Source organism: Schistocerca piceifrons, chromosome X, assembly GCF_021461385.2.
Source record: "Schistocerca piceifrons isolate TAMUIC-IGC-003096 chromosome X, iqSchPice1.1, whole genome shotgun sequence".
Lineage (NCBI taxonomy): Eukaryota > Metazoa > Arthropoda > Insecta > Orthoptera > Acrididae > Schistocerca > Schistocerca piceifrons.
This window is the reverse complement of record NC_060149.1, coordinates 113342358-113365273: the sequence shown is the minus strand read 5'-3', so window position 1 is coordinate 113365273 and position 22916 is coordinate 113342358. Positions and strand designations below refer to the sequence as shown.

At 41.2% G+C, this 22916-nt stretch overlaps 1 protein-coding gene across 1 annotated transcript in view; it reads right to left on the bottom strand.

The window, feature by feature from the left end:
- Positions 1-22916, bottom strand: part of LOC124722915 (synaptojanin-1) — a 138333-nt gene that overhangs the window by 82987 nt on the left and 32430 nt on the right. The window contains exon 8 of the mRNA XM_047248066.1: positions 9143-9224. Within this exon, the coding sequence (XP_047104022.1) occupies positions 9143-9224 (82 nt within the window). The remainder of the gene's footprint in view (positions 1-9142; positions 9225-22916) is intronic.

Genomic DNA, 22916 nt, shown 5'->3' with positions numbered 1-22916 from the left:
CACTTACATATAGAATTAAGAGATTTCTCATAATGAATACTGAAGTTTGCTTTGGAAACATTTCACTGGAAAATAATTTTTGAACTACCGTTTTTCTTTTGCTTCTATTTTTAGGCAAATTTCTCTTGTTTCTACTCATGCTTTACACAGAGAGCATTTCCTTTTGTAGTCTTTAACTGATGGTCCTTAAATGTGTTTACTTTCCTATATCTTTCATCTATACCACTGTCCACATTCTTTCATTTTATTTAATTGGCTATTTTTATGTATGGGTATTTGAATCACTCCTCGTCTTTTCCATGCTATTTCCATAGTTTTGTACTCTTGTTTTTGGTTACATTTTCAGTACAAATCTTAGAAAATCAGCATAAGAACAGTACACTAAAACATTTATCGTTATAAAAAATATCATATTTTTCTATCTTACATAAGCAATTATTTTGTGTACACAGTACTCTAGCAAACATCTAAATTTATGTTGTGGTACTGTCACGTAAACATAGAAAACACTTTTGCACACATTGATAACTTTCTGGAATGTGCTCTGTATCCTCTCCATAACAGCAAACACAGCTCTCTTTCTAATCAGTGGTCAATTTTTTAAAATTAAAATTTTATGTTTCTAAGTAATGCATGGGACTCTGCACACAGGAAAAATAGAAATAATAAAAAGAAATATCAAAGCTCACATGAGAAAACAATAATTGCTTCAGATATTGTTGGAACAGCTGTGTAGTTCATAGGCACTGGTGGTGGAGGGAGTTATCATTACAACACATTCTCCACTCCCGTAATTGCCCAGCCTCAATTTCAGGTAACCCAATATTGCCGTACCCTCCACCCAACAGTTTCCCTTCCTTTGTCCTGTCAGTCCCTCTCAGGCCATGCTGCTTCCCACCAGCCACTACAATTGTGCTAGCTTATAAACCTATCACCCCTCCCTCCTACATTCCTAGCCAGCAAATGGGCATCCCTCTGAGCTGCTAGTTGCCCACCCCCCCTTCACCCCCAAATCCATCTCCCTGCCTTCTGCCTCTCCTCTCTCCCTCTACCTAGCCTACCCAACACTATCTCACCACAACCAGTCCACCTGTTGCAAAATAGCATTAGCACTCCCAGTGTAGCTGGCACCATTTAGGGGCATTGGCGCACAAGTGGGTTTTACTTTAGCTCATCAAAGGATAACTCCAAAAGCTACCAAGTTTTCCTTCTTTTGTTTGTGCCTATTGACAACTCAATGTTTCTGCTTTTCAGTACGTGGTCTCCTTTAATCCTAAAGTTTTTGCATTCTACAAGAACTTTCCTATGATGCACATAAAATAAAAAGGACTTCTTATCAATACAAGGAGGAAAAACAAAGGGATCTTTTTGATAGTCATAAGGTTTTAGAGCTTAATTTCCATCAAAGTAAGTCAATCAAGCATTTTAGCTATTTTTTTACTCTGCAGACTAAAAATCCTCCCTAATTTCTGATTTTCAATCATGTGACAATAAAGCATTGCATAAATGTCTTGCAATGAAACTATTTAGTTGCATACAAACTCAACTCTTCTCTTGCTCACATGCAAAATGTTCATATGGCAGCAGCATTACCGACCAGCTGACTCAACAGTTTTACAAAGTATGTATTTTACATAGACTCCAGTGAGACAGTCTTTTGCTGGCTGATCTAATGACAAAGAATACATAGTCTTTGTATTTTACACGCAGGGTGTCATTATAGGAGTTTGTTTCTACTTACCACTTTTCTTAATCGAAGCACTACCAAGCCTAACATCCATGCTCTTGGTGGAGTGCAAAGCATTAGCAAGCCCAGACTCTTCTTGCAACTAACAAACATCCCCTACCTCTATGTTCTTGATGTTCCCCAATAGTGTCAAACTCATCACAGTCGTTCTGAAATCTGCTTCACTGGACCTGTCTTGCAATGTATGTTTTATTTTTTGTAACACCAAGTGAGGCAAATTTCTTGTCTTCATTGTCACTAACATTCACTATGTGCCTTCAGACATATGTTTCAAAGTACACATGTTCTCCGGTGGTGTGATATGTGTGGTTGGAAACAAAGAACACACTTTGCACACCACAATTGCAGTATAGAAACTTTAATTGTTCCAAGATGATCACTATAAACAGTCTTACGTTGCCATCATCTCATCTAATGGAACTTGTTATAAAACTGCCATGTTTCATTAAATGATATCAAAGTACAAAAGGCACTCCGCACACATACATGTCTTCACAAAACACCCGTTGAATGAAATGCACAAAGTTGATAACATCCTCATACTACTCATGCATATCAGTGTTGAACATAATAAGCTTGTTCCACAGCACACATCCTTAGTACTGTGCGGCAAGCTTTGGAGAACCATGTCAGATGCTGATTTGTATGGATGGTAATAGAGTATGATGATTTGCATGCATTTTGCTGCACCACGAATAAATACAGACATGAATTTGGGGAACTCCGAAAATTCAGAACACCTATGGCTGGAAGGTACAAATTAAGGTACAATGGTCACATCGGGTAGTTGGCACTGGCAATGTTCTTATTAAGCAAAAGGTTCTGTGAGCCACAATTACGACACCACTGGCAGGTACTATAAACAAGTGTGGAGATGGGTACAGAGTAATCAGGCGCATCATATGGCACTGACATTCTATGAAAAACCTGTACATTGCAGTTACAACAGTGCCTAGAAACCTGCATGTAGGGGCCAAAGCGGCCTTGGAAAACCTAAAATTACAATTATTAAAGAACACTTCATTCACCCCCTCCAGATGGACTACACCAGAGGCGTAGGAAAAGTAATATAAATAAGCAAACCCAGAGGCTCAACGCAAGCATTCATGTTGTCATTCTGACAATTGTTTAAGTTGTAGGCCAGCCATGACAACCATCTGGTGATGAATTTTGGTGGCCAACTAGCCTGTTGAACCAACCGCCAATTTCCATGTTATGGATGCGCCACAACCATTGTGCGGCAGGTCCAAAACTTGATGCATGGCAACTGCAGTATCCCTTCTACCATTCCTTCAAAAATTGGTTTATGTGACTGATGTGTATAACAGACATTTTTGTTGGGAATTGTGTCTTCACGTTGACCGGTGAGTTCATTTCCAGGACCTGGTAAGATCCCCAGTACTTAGTTAAAAATTTATTTGCTTCCCCTTGCCACATCCATGACTATGGTATCAGGTACCCGAAACTTCAATATCCAGTTGTTTACTAACATCTGTGCTACGGTACAAGCCCTTTGGTCTGGCATTGGTACCATTGCCAAAAATCGAGAAAAATGGTCAGAGACTGTACAAATTCCCTTCGGGTGTTTTATTAAATGGCCTGAGGAAATCCAGTCCCAATGTAGAAAACGGATTGGGTGCCTCTGGTAATCCTTTCAACAGCACTTTCTGATGCTCAATGTCAGCCCTTTGTGCATATGGCACACAATCCCTAACATACTGCTCCACGTCACGCTTCCTGTTCCTCCACCAAAACTGCTCTGCTACACATTTATCCGTCTCATGTCGCCCTCCATAAGCTGACAACATATAGTCATGAGATTGGTGCAAAACTCCCTCCTGAAAAACTGCTGGGACCGCCATATGTGGACTACACCTCATCATTTGACACAAAAAACCCTTGTGAATAACAAACTGTCACTGTGACGGCAATACCTGGCACTCCCTACTCTTTTTTTGTGCCCTCTGCCACTCTTCCATGCTCCTCCATAACATCCCCAACATCACTACCCCACAACTTAATGCATGTGCGTTTGCATGGGATCTCCCTTACTTATGGATTACTTCGTACGTGAATTCACTAACCTTATGTGCCCACCATGTTAATCTACTAGACAGAGCTTTTAAACCAAGCAACCATTTCAGTGAGGCATGGTCTGTCATGACCTTTAACTTCCTACCATACAGGTAACATTGGAAATACGTAATACCATATACGACTGCCAACATCTCTTTCTCATTCATTGAGTAGCTACACTCTACTTTGTATAGCTGCCTCGAAGTGTAAGATACTAGATGTTCTTAACCATCTTAACATCTGTCCCAAAACACAACCAACTGCTTCATTTTTAAGTGTATCATGAAAGAATAAAAACAATATTGGGTCTGATACTAATATTTCTTTTAATTTTTCAAATGGCACTTGATATTCCTGTGACCAATGGGATTTTGCCCCTTATTCAGTAGCTTCTTCATTGGTTCAGTTATTTTTGCAAAGTTCCTCATGAACCATCTGTAACAATTACATACGTTGATGAATGAGTGTACCACTTCAATTGTTCATAGTGTTGGAAAATTTTAAACTGTGTCTATAAGATGAGGATTGGTCTGTATGCCATGTTCACTAATTATGTTCCGCAGATAGTTTACCTGAGTTTGTACAAAATAGCACTTGTCCATACTTAACATCAAAAGTGTCAACATAGTCTGCTAAAGACATCCTCCAAATGTCTCACATGCTCCAGTAAATACTTTGAAAAGACAGTTATGTCATCTAGATACACCATATAAGTTTCTGGTTTTAATCCTCTCAATACCACATCTAACAAGGCTAAAAAGTTGCAGCTGCATTTTTTAGTCCAAATGACATGTGTTTTTAATGGAAGTGGCCACCCAGCACTGTAAATGATGTTTTTGGCCTTTCCTTACATGCCACTTCCAACTGATGGTACTAGCTCCTGAGTTCCATACTTGTAAAGAAGTGACACTGACCCAGATTATCCAAAGTTTCTCTGATGTTTGGAATTGGATAAGCATCAGAAAAGGTTCCTGCATTTAGCTATCTATTGTCGCAGCAAAATCTATATTTCCTTGTTCCTTCCACCAATTTCTTCAGCATGACCACAGTATTCATGCTCCAGGGGCTATAATTAAGTTCTATGATCCCAACCCATAGTTGTTGCTCAATAAACTCTTCTGCTAATGGTTGCAGTTGCCTCGCAATGCAGAATGGCTTCATATAAATTGGTGTGCTATCTGTTGCCGGGGGGATTGGCACACTGGACTCACATTCAGGAGGATGACGGCTCAAACCCACGTCCTGCCATCCAGATTTACATTTTCCGTGATTTCCCGAAATTGCTCCAGGCAACTGCCGGAATGGTTCCTTTGAAAGGGTACAGCCAATTTCCTTCCCCGTCATTGACACAACCTGAATTTGTGTTCTGTCTGTAATGACCTAGATGTCAATGGGACGTTCAACCCAATCTTCCTTCCTTCCTTCCCCTGTCGATATGTGATGTCACCGTGGGTGCTGGTTACTCTCCGTCTGTACAAAATAACTCAGCTTTCCTCCAGACTCAACATGTCAAAGTCATCATATTCCACGACTTCCAGAGTGGCTATTACTGCAGCCTCTCGCAGATGATTCCACCCTATTATCGCCAGTCCCACATAACCTATACTGTGGAGGCATCAGTCTTCTCTTTCTCACGAGGTCCAGACTGATAATGGACACGTGAGCCACTGTTTTACCAAAAACCTCTGTTTCCTGCCACTCACCACCACTAATCAGCACTCTCTCTGTGCACTAACTTGTGCAGTGTTATGATCTAACAATGGTTGAAGCACTCCCATTTGCATGTAAAGGCTGCTCCCCTTGCTGGTGCTTACCACGTTTCCTACTTCTACAATCAGATGCCCAGTGGTCCACTCTGCCACATGCACAGCAGCACTCTGGTTGTCTATAATGCATCCTTACATGCTCCTCCTGACCACATCTATTACACCTGATTTGTCCACACCCAGCATCAGCTCTTAGGATCACAACACCTAAAGAAGAGGTGGATAATGCAGCAAAGCTAAGTCCTGGAGGTTTTCCATTTGGACTTCCCGTGACATATCTGTGAGTATACCAGGCAGAAATGTCCACTGCTCTATTTTCTGCTTTTTGCAATAATGCCCTATTTGATTCTGCATTCTGGATCTGTACATATGTCTTTGTATTCAGTTTACAGATTCTGTCCAAGAACGCTTCCACAGACTCTTTAAGATGCACTGACAAAGTACTTAGTTTCTCCTGAAAAAGATATGCACTCTTTTGCTAAATGTATCACTGGCAAAGTCCAGTGGCCCACTGCTGAAACATTTGTCCTTTAATCAAAGTCTCATGGTCTACAACATATGCTTCGGCATGCCCCACCAAACTCATACTAGCAACATCCAGGGTTATTTCGTCTGATCACCCATGTGTTACCTCGGTGCCCCTAACATACTAAGTAAAAATTGTCACGTCCTCCGTTGCTGCAGGGACATACGAAACAAAAGGCGCTTCAGTCCAGACTTATTCTCATCTAACTCGAACTGTGGCTGAACCTGACTTGCTTTCCCAGCTTCTAACTCACAAATAAGTTTGAAATTTCTTTGCTTCTCATTCTCCAATTCCTCTCTTAATGTGTGCACTTGCTGAGTTAAAGCAGCAACTGCGTCCACTGTAGTAGCTGCAGATGTTCCCACTGATTTGCATGCTCTACTTCTACCTTAATTCAAATGTTAAAAAACAAAATAAACACAAACACCCATTCACCCACCCAACACATAAAAATCTAACCAAAAATTAATTCTTCTGGTGAATCATCACCCATCTACACTTAGTACAACTACCGTATGACCAATTTGCCTACACACAAAACAAGTAGCTGCTATGCCTCTGGTACATTGGCAACCAGCCAAGAGGAAAAAAGTCACCAGGGGTAAAATGAAGTGACCTGGAAATGGTGAGCAACACATGGTGCATGACGTGCCAGATAAGTTAAGGTCGCATAAGTAAAGTGTATGATTGTAATTTGTTGGGAGTTTTTTTGGCTTATTGTGTCAGAGTGTGTATATTTTTACTGCGGTAGGGATATTTTTTTTCTTTTTTGTGTACTTGTTAGTTTTTATTCATGTTGTTATTACTGATGATTTTATTGTGTATTGCGCATTCTTGGAAGGAGGGAAGGTTGTGATCTGTTAGGGTGGCCATGTGTGGAATGGTATGTGGATATGTGAAGCGAGTTTGTTTCTGGGGGAAGTAAATGGGACAAGTTGTGGGGAGGAGCTCCTGCCAGCTTGTACTTACTTCCAGAGGACAGAAACACATTGGTTATACTCGGTATTCACAGTGGAAACTGTAGGGTCGATTTGTTATGGAGGAGGAATATCAGTATGGTCGAGTAAACTCGAGCTTCAGGAAAGCAGGATGATTATTAATGGCATTACTTGTGCCGTAATCAGCACAGACTTTTTCCTTCCTGGCTATGCTCACAGGCTCAACTGTAATGACATTGTCACAGAATATGTTGCATTGACCTGAAGGATCTCTGGGCTAGGGATAGCTGATGTAATTATTAAGGAACACTCCACTTCTTCCCTCCAGAGGGACTACATCAGAGGCTTAGTAAAAGGAGTATAAATAATGGAGCCCAGAGGCTCAAGGCACGCAGTTGTGTCACCATTCTGTTGTAGTCTGAAAATGGACATAATGGTGATTGTTTAAGTTGCAAGCCAACCAAGATGACCATCTGGTAATGGATTTAGGTGGACAACCAGCCTGCTAAATCAACCGCCCAGCTCCAAGGTATGGAAGCCCCACAGCTGTGGTGAGACGGGCCTAGAACTTGGTGATGGATGGGTGGGAGGGAGCAGGGGAGCAGCCAGCCTCTTCTATCTGGGTGACGTCATCTGACAGACTGCAAGCTGATGTTTGTAAGGGCAGAGTTGGGACGTGATCTTGCAGCCTCTCGGGTAAAAGGCTATCCTCTCAATCACCAACCAAAATGCTCTGGGCAGGCGACTGGAGCTGTCGAGGCACTACTACAATGATAGCTGCTGGCTATTACCCTTCGGTGGACAATGAGTAGTGCTTGAGGGAATAGGTAGTTGCACTCTGGAGGGCAGGAATGGGGCTATTGGTTTGGCCAACATCCGCTGCCAGCCATGAAGCCCAAGCAAGGATGGGAGCTGTTATGTCATGGGTACAGAGCATCCGGCTGCTGTAGCAATGTATTCTAGGACTGGTATTTGCACTCACACAATTATACAAACTATGTGCCATCACCTGGATCAGCAGAGACACTGCGTATTCTTTGACAGAATAAAGATCAATGCCAAACTTGTCAGAACATCTCTGCATGCCCCAGCGTGATTCCCCCCTCTCTCTTACACTGTATCTTTCAGTCACCCGCTGAGGCCGATGGCTCATAACAATTTTACAAATGTGTGCTTTTTATCAAGATATGTATATGTTTGGAGTGCCTCTTGTACTCTGACTTTATGTAATGTAACATGGCACTTTTATAACAAGTTTCATAAGATCAGATGATGGCTGGGTGAGACTGTTGAAACCAGTCATCTTGGAACAATAAAAGTTTCTGTCCTATGGACATGGTGAATGAAATGTATTTTTCATTCACGTAACTTTTAGATTAATCAATGGAGCTAAACCTGTTTTATTCATGTGACTTATTTTAGTCACTGTCTCCTTTTAAATACTTGGCAACAGCTCCATTTTCTTAGACTTCTGTCAAAATTTGACAAATTCTTGTCCATTCTGAAACAGTGGCAGTTTTTAGAAGAATGCATCAAAGAGCAAGCACTTTCCAGAAGGTGTTCCTAAGAATATCAGTTACTTAAAGCTGTAATACTTACACAGTATTATCACCACTAAAGAGTAGTAAAGCTATTCAACACACACATTTTGATAACATACATCATAACCCTTTTGTTTTCTGTCTGCCAAGATTAACAGGCAACTCAGTTTAAAATTTAAATTATATATTGTGTTGCTAACATACTTCTCTACTCAATGTAACTTTCTACAGAGGTGACAACCTTATTTTCACCAGTCAAATAATTTGTTTTACTGTTTGTGCCATTTTTAAAATTGTGATCAGAATCAGATAATGCCAAAAAAGAAACAACAGTTTACATATTACATCTGGGCACTGTCATGCTACAGTACAGTTGGATACTCCAGACCAATAATATACTGGAATTTACATAATGGAAACTGCTGTGGACATAAAAATAATGAACAAATTTTAAAATAAATATCACCTCTACATGAAAACTTAACTTATAATGATGCTACACTAAAAATAAGAATGTAAACAAAAACAACAAAACATAATTTATGTACCTCCAGTCCAAAAAATGTCTGCACACAGTTGGTCCGATCCAAACAGTCTAAACAGTTGGTTCTTATGGCGCCTTTTTGTTCACTGGAATATGAAAAGATATGGAGCGTAAATAACTTACATGGTATCGAACTGATAAGTGTAATTTGTAATTTCATGGTAAATACCTAATTCCCAAAGCAACATTCCTCAGCAGTGATTGCTGCACGTGATAGGTTGGCAACACACAACAGGTTTGGAAAGATAATTCCATGCAATTCAAATTTAATTTAAATCTACAAACTTCTAATCTGCTTTTAAAATTGGTTGTTTTCCCTCAGTTCATATCCTTTCACCCCACATAAAAATTATATGACAGTTCCTTCACTGCTTCAGATATGGAAATCTTTGCTACTTTACTTTTAACTTTTGGTCATCCTATACACACATGAAACACAATGAGCATTCAATAAGTAAGGCAACACAGAGCTCATAAAACTTCATTGAGACTCTTCTTCTTCATCCACCCAACATTCTGGATCTCGCACCTTCAGACTTCCATCTGTTTAACCCAATCAAGGATGCACTCCACGGGAAGCAGTACATGGATGATGGGGAGATGACTGATGCAGCAAGATATTGGTTCCAATGTCTACCAGTAGAGCGGCACCACATGGGCAAGCAGGCCCTTCCAGTAAGGTGGCTTACGGATGTTACATTGAACGGTGATTATGTAGAAAAATAGTATTTTGTAGCCAAAAGGGTGGGGAATAATAAAACATATTAGAATCCTCTATAGAACCAACCTGCTTACATTTAAAAAATAAGTTGCATTACTTACTGAACACCCCTTGTATCTACACCTACTTACATAACCTGCAAGCCACCATATAATACATGACAGAGGGTACCTTGTACCACTGAGTCATTTCCTTTTCTGCTCCATTCGAAAATGGAGAACAGGAAAAACGACAATCTATATGCCTCTGTATGAGACCTAATTTCTCTCAGCTTATCTCCACAGTCCATACAGAAAAATGTATGTTGGCAGCAGTAATATTGTCCTGCAGTGAGCTGTAAATGCTGGTTCTCTAAATTTACATAATAATATTTCACAAAAAGCATGCTGTCTACACTCTATGGATTCCCATTTGAGTTTACAGAGCATTTTCATAATACTTGTGCAATGATTGAAGCTACTGGTAACAAATCTAGTAAGATGCCTATGAAGTGCTTCAATGTCTGCCTTAACTCTAAACTGGTAAGGATACCAAACACCTTAGCACCACACGAGATGGGTTGCACTAGTGTTCTACTTGCTGTCTCCCTTATAAATGAGCTACGCTTTTCTAGAATTCTGCCAATAACTGAAGACGACCATTCACCTTCCCTACTACTGTCCATATGTGCTCATTCCATTTCATATGAATTTACATCTCCACACCCCAATATTCGATTGATGTGACTGTCAAGCAGCACAACACTAATACTGTATTCAAACATTACAGCATTTTTTTTTAATGCAAAATTTAAAACTTCAGTTTTTTTCCACTTCCACCTATTGGCACATCTAGTTGGTAAGTGTCTGTATAGAAGCCTTTGACCTGCTTGGTGATTTTCAATAGGACTAACATTTTCGCAGGTGTCTGACAAGATCTTTCGCTGACGTATGATGGTGGAAGTAGATGTGTGGTTCATGTACTATTATTTTTATACACACATGAATTTCTACTAACTTTTGCCTGCAACATTTCTGCATCCTTTTTTTTAACTGTGAGTTCAACAATCTCTGTTCACTTGGCATTTTTTGAATTTTGTTATTAAACCATGATGGGTCTATTCCATCCTTAATCAACTTACTTTTCCAGAGAATGAACTATAATCAGTTTAAACTCCGCCCATATTTCCTCTACATCTATTATATTGGAGCTAAGTGGCGTTCACCCACTATCTACGTAAGATGCTAACAAGATTCAATGTTTCACTAAAGTTCTATGCACGCAAATTATGTTAACGTTATTGGATACTCATTTCCCTTTATCGATTAACTGTTTTTGACAAAACTCTTGGTGTAGTCTTCTTCCACAGTCCAGCTGTGTCAAAGTTTCTACCTTGCTCGCAATGGACTTTCTCTCTAAATAACTGTCCCATACTTTCATTAGCGCACACCATTACAATAATTCTGCTTGAAAAATTAAACAGTGTACACTTAAGTTTAAATAATTTTGAATGCTAACAAACACATGCTGTTTGTGAGCTAAAACAAAAGGCCTATGAGGATTTGTATCACTACTAGAAAATTATCACAGCTACAACTTTTGAGAAGGTGCCAGGTCTATCAGTGGAATAATTCTGATATTGTAATAACAGTGACTAGTATGAGGGGGTTCCCTAACACAAGTGACAAATGTGACAACTGCTTTGAGTCCAGTTCACTTTTCGAGATAAATATTGTTCTTCTGTTAAATGTCATAACTGCAGTTTAAATTTATTTATTTTTTTTCTTTTTTTTAAATGCAGAAAACTGGAATTTTGTAAATACATTAGTAGAAAAACAAGCACAATGTCCAACAGATTAGTCAGCCTCAGGGGCCATCATGCTAATACCATCTAATGCTGCATCTAGCCTTGCTCACGTCCTCTGTTCAGTGAGAACACAGTCCAAAAGTTCCTTCAGGCATGCCACATCCAGCTGAAGCCATTCACTGATGATTAGATCCCACAGGGCGGCCTAATTTCAGATATGAGGATTCTACAATTCATCCGATATTCCAAATAGTCTCAAACATGTGTTATGAGATCAAGATTGGTTGAGTTAGCAAGCCAGTTGCAGTTCGGTACAATCCATTAATGTTCAGGAGTTGTTCACAGCAGCTCATCACGCAGATGTAGATGAAAGACAGCACTTTTTCAGTGATGAGGAAGAGGAAGAGGAAGAGGAGGAGGAGGAGGAGGAGGAAGGGTATGGGACAGGGTTATGACAAAGGGAAAGGGTTATGAGGAAGGGAAAGGAGGGGGAGGATTAATCAGAAAGGAGGGGGAGGATTATGTAGAAGCGGACAGGACAGGAATGGTTATGGGAAAGTGGGAGACACGAGAGGAAAGGGAGAGAGAGGAGGAAGCAGTATGGGGATGGAGATAGACAGACAGTGTGGTTTGAGATGATGTAGAGGGGAAGGTGTATGGGGAGGGTAACTAGGTTTAGGAAGAATTAGGAAGAATGTTTGGGTGAGAGGGATGGGGTACGAGATCAGGAGAGGAGAAGGGGAGTGAGACTAGGGGGAGGAAAAGGGGAAGTGACACTAGGTGTAGGAGAACAGGGAGTGAGAGTAGGTGGAGGAGGAGGAGGAGGAGGAGGAGGAGAAGGGGAGGGACTAGTTTTAGGGGACCGGGGCGGCGACTGCGGGACCCGACCGGGGCGGCCACTGCGGGACCGGGGCGGCCACTGCGGGACCGGGGCGGCCACTGCGGGACCGGGGCGGCCACTGCGGGACCGGGGCGGCCACTGCGGGACCGGGGCGGCCACTGCGGGACCGGGGCAGCCACTGGCCACTGCAGAACCGGGGCAGCCACTGGCCACTGCGGAACCGGGGCTGCCACTGTGGGAGGGGTTGGGGGCCTACGGGAGAGTGTGGGGACTATGGGAGGGGGTGGGGGACTACGGGAGAGTGTGGGGACTATGGGAGAGTGTGGGGACTATGGGAGAGTGTGGGGACTATGGGAGAGTGCTAAAAGTACAATATCCTCAACCTTTTTCTACTAGTACTTCAGAATGTCAAAGGTCTTCTGTGTTAGAACTTTCAGACACTTAATTTGGTAAGTTTCTCAGCAGCATTGAGACACCAGAACCCAGAAACTTTTTCAGAGTTGTGAACAGCAGTCCATCATTCTCCAAGAACAGCAACAAAAGTTTGTAACAAGGTTTTTATCAAGTCATACAATATTATATGTGAATAAAATCACAACATACTACGTGTCATTCACTCTGTATTTAATTTGGAGGGAATTAACTCACAGAAGTACTTAAACTATATGAAGCCAACATTATAATCGAAAGTCTTCCAAAAAGAAATACCACAGCATGTTTAAGCTGACTCCTGACAAAAGGGGTGAAATATAACACTAACACAGAGTACCCATAAACAATAAGCAGGGGAAAAAAAAAATCACCCATCCCACAGACACATATATGTGAGTATACTACATCCTTCCATGTTGGGATATTGTTTATACAGGGTGTTTCAAAAAGAATATATGTATTACGAAGTATTATTTTGTCCAAACTATCGACTGCTGTGCCTCGGCTTGGCTATTTGAGAAACAAATACATAGTCTAGTTTATATTAATAACCGCTAGATGTCAGTTGCCTTTTGTTTTGCTTGGTTATTGCCGTATGTTTAAAATGGCTACTCCGCAACAGAAATCATTTTGTGTACTCGAGTTTGCGAAGTGCAATTCCATGATTACAGTGCAAAGACGTTTCAGGTTCAGGTACCAAACTGATCCTCCGAATGGGTGGAACATTCGCAGATGGTATTGGCAGTTTCTAGATACAGAATGTGTATGTAAAGGAAAGAGTCCTGACCACCCTTGTGTTCCTGAAGAAAATGTTGCACAAATTCAAACTGCTTTCCAACATAGTCCTTCAAAATCAACTCGTCCTGCCAGTCGTGAGTTGCAACTGCCTACAACAACAATTTGGCGTATTTTGAGATGTCGGTTGTTATGAAGCCGTAGAAGTCACAGCTGTTACAAGCTCTGCGTTCTGATGTCAAACGCAAACATGTGACATTTTGTAACAAGATTCTTGACACTACTGACATGACAACACTTTCGCACAATGCATCGTGTTCAGTGATGAAGCGACTTTCCATGTTAGTGGTCAGGTAAACAAACATAATGTTCAAATTTGGGGCCTACAGAACCCACATGCAGCCACTGAACAATATGAGATTCGGCGAAAGTCAATGTGTTTTGTGCGATATTCTGATCATCTGTTTACGGCCCATTCTTCTTTGATAGAAACATGGTTAACGGTCAGCAGTACCTCACTATGTTACAAAACTGGTTGTTTCCGAGGCTGCACAAAGACAACTTCATTTTTCAACAAGATGGGGCACCAGCTCATTGGAGTCACCAAGTGCATGAATATCTGAATGAAACTCTACCAAACCGTTGGATTGGTTGTCGAGGAGCTGGCAACTTAGCATGTCTCAGCTGGGCTCCACGGTCACTGGATTTGACACCCTATGATTTCTTCCTGTGGGGTTTATTCTTAGCGTTACTTCAAAGTGTGTGTTATACTGATGCAGCTGTAGCTGGTTAAGCCATCTTCAGCACTCACAAGTGATCCTTGCCTGTTGACAACGCTTTTTAAATTGTAATTGACATGTCATGTGTGCACTTGGTGCAGCACAGCAGCAGAAGTCAGCATTATTAGTTGGCGGCACTAGCTAAATGTTGATGCATGAGATGGGTATTTGGCCTAACTATTCACGCTGTGTTCGCATGTTATTAACAGTAGTAGCAAGTTGAAAATTGGAGCTGGTCATTATCGTCAACCAGAGGCACTTGTGTGAGATGTGCGTGTTCAGAAGTGATGTGGTCAGCCTAATTATTTACGCTGAGTTTCCATGGTCGAAGTTTGATTGTAAAGTGATGAAGGTGGTATTGTGGCACATGGGATGTTACTAAAACGAAGTGTAGTTGCACTGGTCTGAAATGGGTAACAATTTCAGTAATAAATAATGTCCTGTCAACAATGAGGTCATAAGATACAGAGCACAAGCTCTGGGGAAGGAAATCAGTGGTGTCCTAACATAGGGACCAACCTGGCATTTGCATAGAGTGATTTAGGGAAATCACACAAAACTTATATCAAGAGGTCAGACACGGATTTTAACCAGTACCCTCCCAACTGGGAGTCTGGTGGACGACTGGAACCTTGATGGTGAATACTTCAGCCCTGACTTTTCCATGCAGTCCAACATGGGAATAAGGCTTTTCAACACATTACCGGTGCAGGCACATTGTGTCTCTCTTAATATATTTAAAATAAAGACTAAAAATGGCTGAAAGACAAAGCTTTTTATAGTGTTAAAGAATTTGAAAACTCTTCAAAAATAGACCTGACTTACGAAACAACTTGCTTCTCTGTTTGTACCCCTTCCTAAGCTTTTTTTGTCTCTGTAGTTCCACATTTAACTGTTAAACATGTGGAGAAATCCTCATGTATGAAATGTATTCTTCTATTATGCACATTCTTTAAAATGCACACTTTAGTTATGTGGGATATCTTTATGTATTAAATGTATTCCTTTATTGTGTATGTTCTTTTAAAATGTATACTTTAGCTTTGTGTGATACCTCACAATAGTTATATTTCTTAATATTGTACATTACTCATGACGACATTGATTGCATGTAAATGCTTAAAGATGAAAAATAAATAAATGAATAAACTGTAGGCCACATCTGATCATGTTACAAATCTTCATAATGCACAATTCGCCCAGCTGAGCAAATGGAGATCCACAATGTGGTCGCTTTCAAACACTGTCAGGCGCTGATAATGATTTTCTCATATGAGTACATGGCACCTCTGTGTCTTTAACAGTGACCATTCAACATCTGACACTGTTCACCCCTCTTACATACCATATGACAAGGCATGGTAGCAACATTAAACATGTTGTTGTTGTTGATGTGGTTTTCAGTTGAGAGACTGGTTTGATGCAGCTCTCCATGCTACTCTATCCTGTGCAAGATTCTTCATCTCCCAGTACCCACTGCAGCCTACATCCTTCTGAATCAGTTTAGTGTATTCATCTCTTGGTCTCCCTCTACAATTTTTACCCTCCATTACTAAATTGGTGATCCATTGATGCCTCAGAACATGTCCTACCAAACGATCCCCTCTTCTAGTCAAGTAGTACCACAAATTCCTCTTCTCCCCAATTCTATTCAATACCATTAAACATAAGGAACACTAACGCATTCTGGTTGCCATTTGACCTGCCACAAAGAATTGCAACTCTAATCATTTACTGCCTGCCCATGGTGTGTATGTGTACAAAGTTGCATTGACATCCCTCCATGTCCTCTGGGTGCTTCTCTTTTTTTGTCAGGCAGTGTATCTTCAGTAATACTGAACTATAAGCTACTACTTTATGTTGGTGTAAACTGTTTCTACTGGACTATACAACACTAAAAGCAACATTAATCTGAAAGTAAACAATACTCCAATAACTTTGTCCATTCATTATACATGCAGAACAGCCAATTGTATTCCATAGTCATATAAGGAGTGTTTAGAACTGTGCTAGGGACAAGTATTACCATATAGTGTTTCAGAGTTCATTACCAATAAAAATACAACACATGCAACTATATGTCCTCACATATAGCAGCAGTATTGTTCCCCATACGTTGAAGGGTATTTAGTACAGTACTGTGGGGGCACATCAAGAGTTCACACACAGAATGCACTTTAGACAAAGATGACATGTCAGTATTTTCCAGCATATCACTTGAATTCTCTCATGCTTCAGTTAGCTTTCTGCAAAAATTTATTAATCCTAGAGTAATATTTTTAAAATTCTCTTTTGAGCACGACACACAATCTTGCCAGTCATGTTTTGTGAAAGGCATGTTACCTTTGTTTAAATGTTTTTACACTAGTGCTCATCACATATTATTGTGGTCATCACATTTTATATCGTTTACACAGCAGTACCACCCTATTTCATCACTACATGCAACCATAAACAAAATACATTAAAAGTTAAACTGTTTCTGCCAAGGAAAGTTATTTAAAAATAATGAATATCCAAATTTGAAAAGTAATAAATGTAAACTATGTGCACACAAAGGTATAAACAAGTCTAAACTGTAGATTTTCAAAAGTTTAGATAATGAAATGCAAATAATTTTTTTAAAAAAAGGAAACTAAATACCAATCAAAAACCCTTCTTGAAAAAAGTAACAACAATACTCTTTCCTCTTATACAATTAGAAAACATAGTAGTTTCTGACATAATGAAAACCATAATGAAAGTTAACTTTTGCATCTTTTTATGTGTCATCAGTTAAAATTATTTTCCCTTCTTTTAATTTGTAATACTTTCGTTAGTACAAATACATTTCAATTATATCTTCACCTGCTCACCGCAACTACAGTTTGGCAAAGCTGTTAAACTTACAAGAAATGCCTGGGCACTATACAACTGTTTTCAGGCTAATTCAAATTTAGATCAGTTAACTCAGCACTAGTGTTCAGACAACCATTCAACGTTCTGCTCCAAAATTATTATTATATTATCTGTCAATTATTGTCAATATGGAACAAATGGCAGGCTTCAACATTACCAGAAAGGTTGATAATCGACAGTCTTCAGAGTCAATTTGTCCTGGCCAAAACCAAAACCATATCCAGGATTCAGTTTTTCATGAATAACTATTGTGAAACTTTAAATTATTTTATATGTTTACGTTTAGTTACAAATGGAGCAATGATGATATAATCACACTTGTAGTACAAACACATGGCAATTGTTCTTTAGTGCTCCACAGTCCTTATGACTGATAAACACTAAGAGCACGAGGCTCTTCCTTACAGTCACTACCAACTAACTATACATATATTCACTGACTACGCATTTTATCAAGCGAATTGTTCCTTAACATCTGACTGACAATAACACCAATCTTTGTGACAATAGCAACAGTGACAATGGTAAAGATTTTACCCAATTAATAAAAATCTGATGCAGAACAGATATGAGTACTCTTCCATTTATCTACTGCAATCTGTAAATGCATCCAGTTACTATATTCCTTTTAATGTAATTATATTACCTGAACATTTGGTAGAGCCCCTAAATTTTCACTATTTGCATTAAACATTTTAATACGTGTTTAACAGTTGATACAGAGCTGAGTCACTACTAAGAAACTGTTCACAATTTCAAATAAACACTTCACCATCTGGATAAATATTGTAATAATATGGAAGGAATGAAGGTATGTGTGAACACCACACACACACACAGTAAGGCGTAAAAATCTTCTCTCCTTGAAATATCACAGTTTTTATAATTTATTTCAAGACATCTCATCTCAACCACAAAGCATTCTGTTACACAAATAAAAATTACAAATAAGTAGCAACTAAGGTAAACAGTCAAACATAAATGTTGAAGTAATAATACAAAACTTACTGACAGTACAAATCTGGTGCCACGGCTTTCATGAGTATTAAAGAGAACTTTGATTTTTGATGAAGATGAAAACCTGCTTGCAAGAAACTTGCCACCTTTTGCTTCTGGCAAACTTTTCAAAAATTTATAGAAATCACTTACATCACTGCTAAAATCTATTGTAGTCAAGTTTCTTAAACACAAATAAGCTAATTTCTCTTGTACGAGAATGTATGTGTGGAACTCCAGCATTTTTTAGAGTTTAATATTGTTAACTTTATCACAGTGTTGTGCCAATCTAAAAACTTGGGTTCACATCATGCACTAATGATACACGGAACTCGCTGTCAGACAGAATTTCTCTGACAACAGTGCCAGTACTGCACATGTCCAGTGCAGATTATAATGTATGGAAGGTTCTGGTTGAGAATAATGAATTACTTAGGAATAACACCTAAAGGCAGAGAAGCACTGCATCGTCTACAGGTACACACACAAAAGGTACAGAGCTTTACTTTGCTAGCTTCCGCAATTGAATTCCTTTCTCAAACTGTAGAAGAAACATGCATACGTGCATGCACACATCTGTAGTGATGTGTGGGTGTGTGTGCGCGCACACACACACCTGTCTCATTACTTTGTGCTCATTTGACTGCCAGCTCTTTCCTGGCCCATGGTGAGTGTACTGGGCTGAGGTGAAGGTGCTGTGTGGGGTGGAGTGTAGGATGGAGAGAGGCAGCAGGCAGGGGTGGGGTTGGGGGGAAGCATCTAGCAGCTCATGGGAAAGTGGGGAGCCGTCCCTGGGATAGCTATGGTTGCGGTAGATTTCATAGACTATGGTGTGAAATGGCAGCACACAACCAGCTGACATGGATTTGGGGGGGGGAATAATGGGAAAGGTGTGGACACACACACACACACACACACACACACACACACACACACACACACACACACACACACACACACACACACCTTGTTTTTGGCTACAGTTTGGCCATTCATTCTGGTTGACAGCTAGTTGGTTGTCGTATCAATGTAAAATGCTGTTCTGTGGTTGCAGCAGAACTGCTATATAACACGGCTGCTTTCACAGTTGGCCCAGCCTCTGATGAGGTAGGATAAGCCTGTGACAGGACTGGAGTAGGAGGTGCTGGGTGGGTGGATAGGGCAGGTGTAGCATCTGGGTCTTCCACAAGGGTATGATTCCTGTGGCAGGAAATTGGAGGTGGGAGTGGCATAGGGATGGACTAGGATGCTGTGGAGGTTGGGTGGGCAGTGGAAAACCACTCTGGGAGGGGAAGGAAGTACCTTTGGTCAGATGTCCCCCATTTCAGGGCATGATGATAGATAATCTAAGCTCTGACGAAGGACGTGGTTCAGTTGCTCCAGTTCTAGGCGGTATTAAGTGACAAGAGAAGCACTTCTTTGTGGTTGGTTCTTGGGATGGATGTGAGGATCAGGTGTTTGTGGGGATATGGCACAGGAGATCTGTTTGTGTATTAAGTCTGGGCGTACTGCCCGTCTGTGAAGGCCTTTGTGACGCCTTCACCATACTGGGCAATGGAGTTCTCATCACTGCAGATGCATCTGCCACGTGTGGCCAGGCTGTATGGGAGAGATTTTTTGGTGTGGAAGGGGTAGCAGATGTCAAAGTGCAGGTACTGTTGGTGATTCGTGGGTTTGGTGTAGATTGAGATGTGGATGGAGCCATCTGAGAGGGAGAGATCAACATCTAGGAAGGTGGCACAGTGGGTGGAGGAGTACCAGGTGAAGTGGATGGGAGAGGTGGTGTTGAGATTGTGGAGGAATGAGGATAAGGTGTCCTGGCCTTGGGTCCAGATTATAAAGATGTCATCAATAAACCTGAACCACACCAGGTGTTTGAGGAAGCTAGGAATGTTTCCTCTAGGTGGCCCATGAAGAGGTTGGCACAGGAGCGTGCCATGCGGATGCCCTTGGCTGGGCCTAGAATTTATTTGTATACCTTCCCTTCAAATGTGAAGTAGTTATGGGTTAGGATGTAGCTGATTAAGGAATGAAGTGATGGGTTTGGAATCTGCAGGGCATTGGGAGAGAGAGTGTTCAATTGCAGCAAGGCCATGAGCATGAGGGATCCTGATGTATAAGGAGGTTGCATCTACAGTGACGAGTAGGGACCCAGGAGGTAAAGGTGTGGGGATGGTGGAGAGCCAGTGCAGGAAGTGGTTGGTATCTTTAATGTGGGAGGCTAGGGTTTGGATAATTGCCACAGGGATCATACTCTTGTGAAAGACCCAGGTGCAAGACCCTGCTCTATCCAACCGCCCAGCACATCCTACTCCAGTTCTGTCACAGGCTTATTCTACCCCATCAGAGGCCAGGCCACCTGTGAAAGCAGCCATGTTATACATCAGCTCTGCTGCAACCACTGCACAGTGTTTTAAATTGGTATGACAACCAACTAGCTATCAACCAGAATGAACGGACACCGTCATACTGTTGCCAAAAACAAGGTGGACGACTCAGTGGCAGAGCATGCAACAGAGCACGACATGTGAGATTTCAATGGCTGCTTCGCAACAGGTGCCATCTGGATCCTCCCCACCACCACCAGTTTTTCTGGTCTGTGCAGATGGGAGCTATCCTTATAGCACATACTTTGCTCCCGTAACCTCCCTGGACTAAACCTAAGGTAACTTGCTGTGTTGCCCATCCCCCACCAAATAGTGTGTGTGTGTGTGTGTGTGTGTGTACAACACCCATTTCCTTTTCCCCCACTAGCCCATGGACAGCTCCCCACTCTCCAAAAAGCCGCTAAACGCTTCCCCCCAACCCCCTCCCATCCTGCCTGCGGCCTCTCCATTCCTCACCCCACCTCACACTGCATCCCCACCTCAGCCCAGGCAGGCATTTGCATGTGTGTGTGTGTGTGGGGGGGGGGGGGGGGGGGGGGGGCGTGGTGCGCACGTAAAAGCTAGCAAAATAAAGCTCTGTACCTTTTGTGTGTGTATCTGTTTACAACACAGCATAGCGCTTCTGTGTTTAGGTGAGCCGTCTCCTTTATTCCTAAATAATCCATTATTCTTTCCTCACATTTTAATACTGAAACTAGCCTTGCGGTAACCAGGTGAGATGGTGCCATGATTAATTCATTTTACTTCTTCAGGAAATACTGGGTTCAGAATCCCACACCATTCATAACAATTTCAGTTTGCATGCTTTCCACAACACACTTCTCTCCAAATGCAAGGATGGGCCTAACAAAAAAGTCACAGCCAACTCCTTCCCCAACACCTGTCCAATTGAGCTAATATTCCATTATCTAATACCTTCGATATCAACAGAACATTAAATTGGCCTTCATCCCATCCTGTACCATCACTACTTTTAGGCCAGGAGCACAAAGGGCTAGATCCTCATTGCCTCTGTTGTGGTAACCAGAGATCAGCGATTTTCATTGCATAACAGTTGGGTTGGGTTGTTTGGGGGGAAGAGACCAAACTGCGAGGTCATCGGTCTCATCGGATTAGGGAAGGGAGTCGGCCATGCCCTTTCAAAGGAACCATCCTGGCATTTGCCTGGAGCAATTTAGGGAAATCACGGAAAACCTAAATCAGGATGGCCGGATGCGGGATTGAACCATCGCCCTCCCGAATGTGAGTCCAGTGTGCTAACCGATGCACCACTGCATAACAGTTAAAATGGCAATGAGATATACGTAGTTAGTATCTTATGTTCCAAGATAAAAGCAAATATATTTTGTCATCCGTGGCATGTTCAGGTGTGAAGAACAGACTGGGTTGTGCCCGTGGGCTATAAATTGATGGTAAGGGGCCCACCCTTCCCACACAGAGCCCCTAAGTGGACATATAATGGTGTTGTCTTAAAACTTGTCATAATATCTGCTCCTTCAGAGAAAGTGTAGCACAAAGCTTATGCTATTTCATCATCTGCGACAATCTATGACAGGTATTGTCCTAGGTCTAATTAATGTCACAGGTCTTTGCTATCGGCACAGTCATCGAGGATGTTATAAACTGTTAATGTTTCTCCACATGCGCACTGCAGTGTTTATTGTCACAGTAGAAATTCATGAGTTATTTTGATATGTTCAATTCTGAGAGAGCATAAGGCAATACCTTCTCTTCTTGAGCTCTGTAGTGATGCCTGCCAGACATTGGTGGTGTGTTTGATGGTCTGTAGTTTATCGGATTATGTGTTACCTTGTCATTTCTTCATGATATGGTGTCAAATGTGTGTCCTTAAGTCAACCCTTTGAATATCTAGTTTGAGTATTTCCGTCCCCACTGTACCTTTGGCTAATTTGTCAGCCACCCCATTACCTCGAATGCTGATGTGACTCAGTGCCCAAGAAAGGGTATCACTGTATTGCGTAGAGCATAAACTTGATCATAGCTGGCAGAGACCAACTAATGTTTAGGATAGCACTCGTCTATTGTTTGCAATTCACTCAAGGAATCACTGCACATAATGAAATTCTGTTTCGGGAAATTCATTACATTTTGTAGTCCTCTATGTATGGCTATGAACTCTGTGGTATAAATACCACATTAATTTGGTACAGGACATTGTTTTCAAGTTCAGTTGTGTACCTGT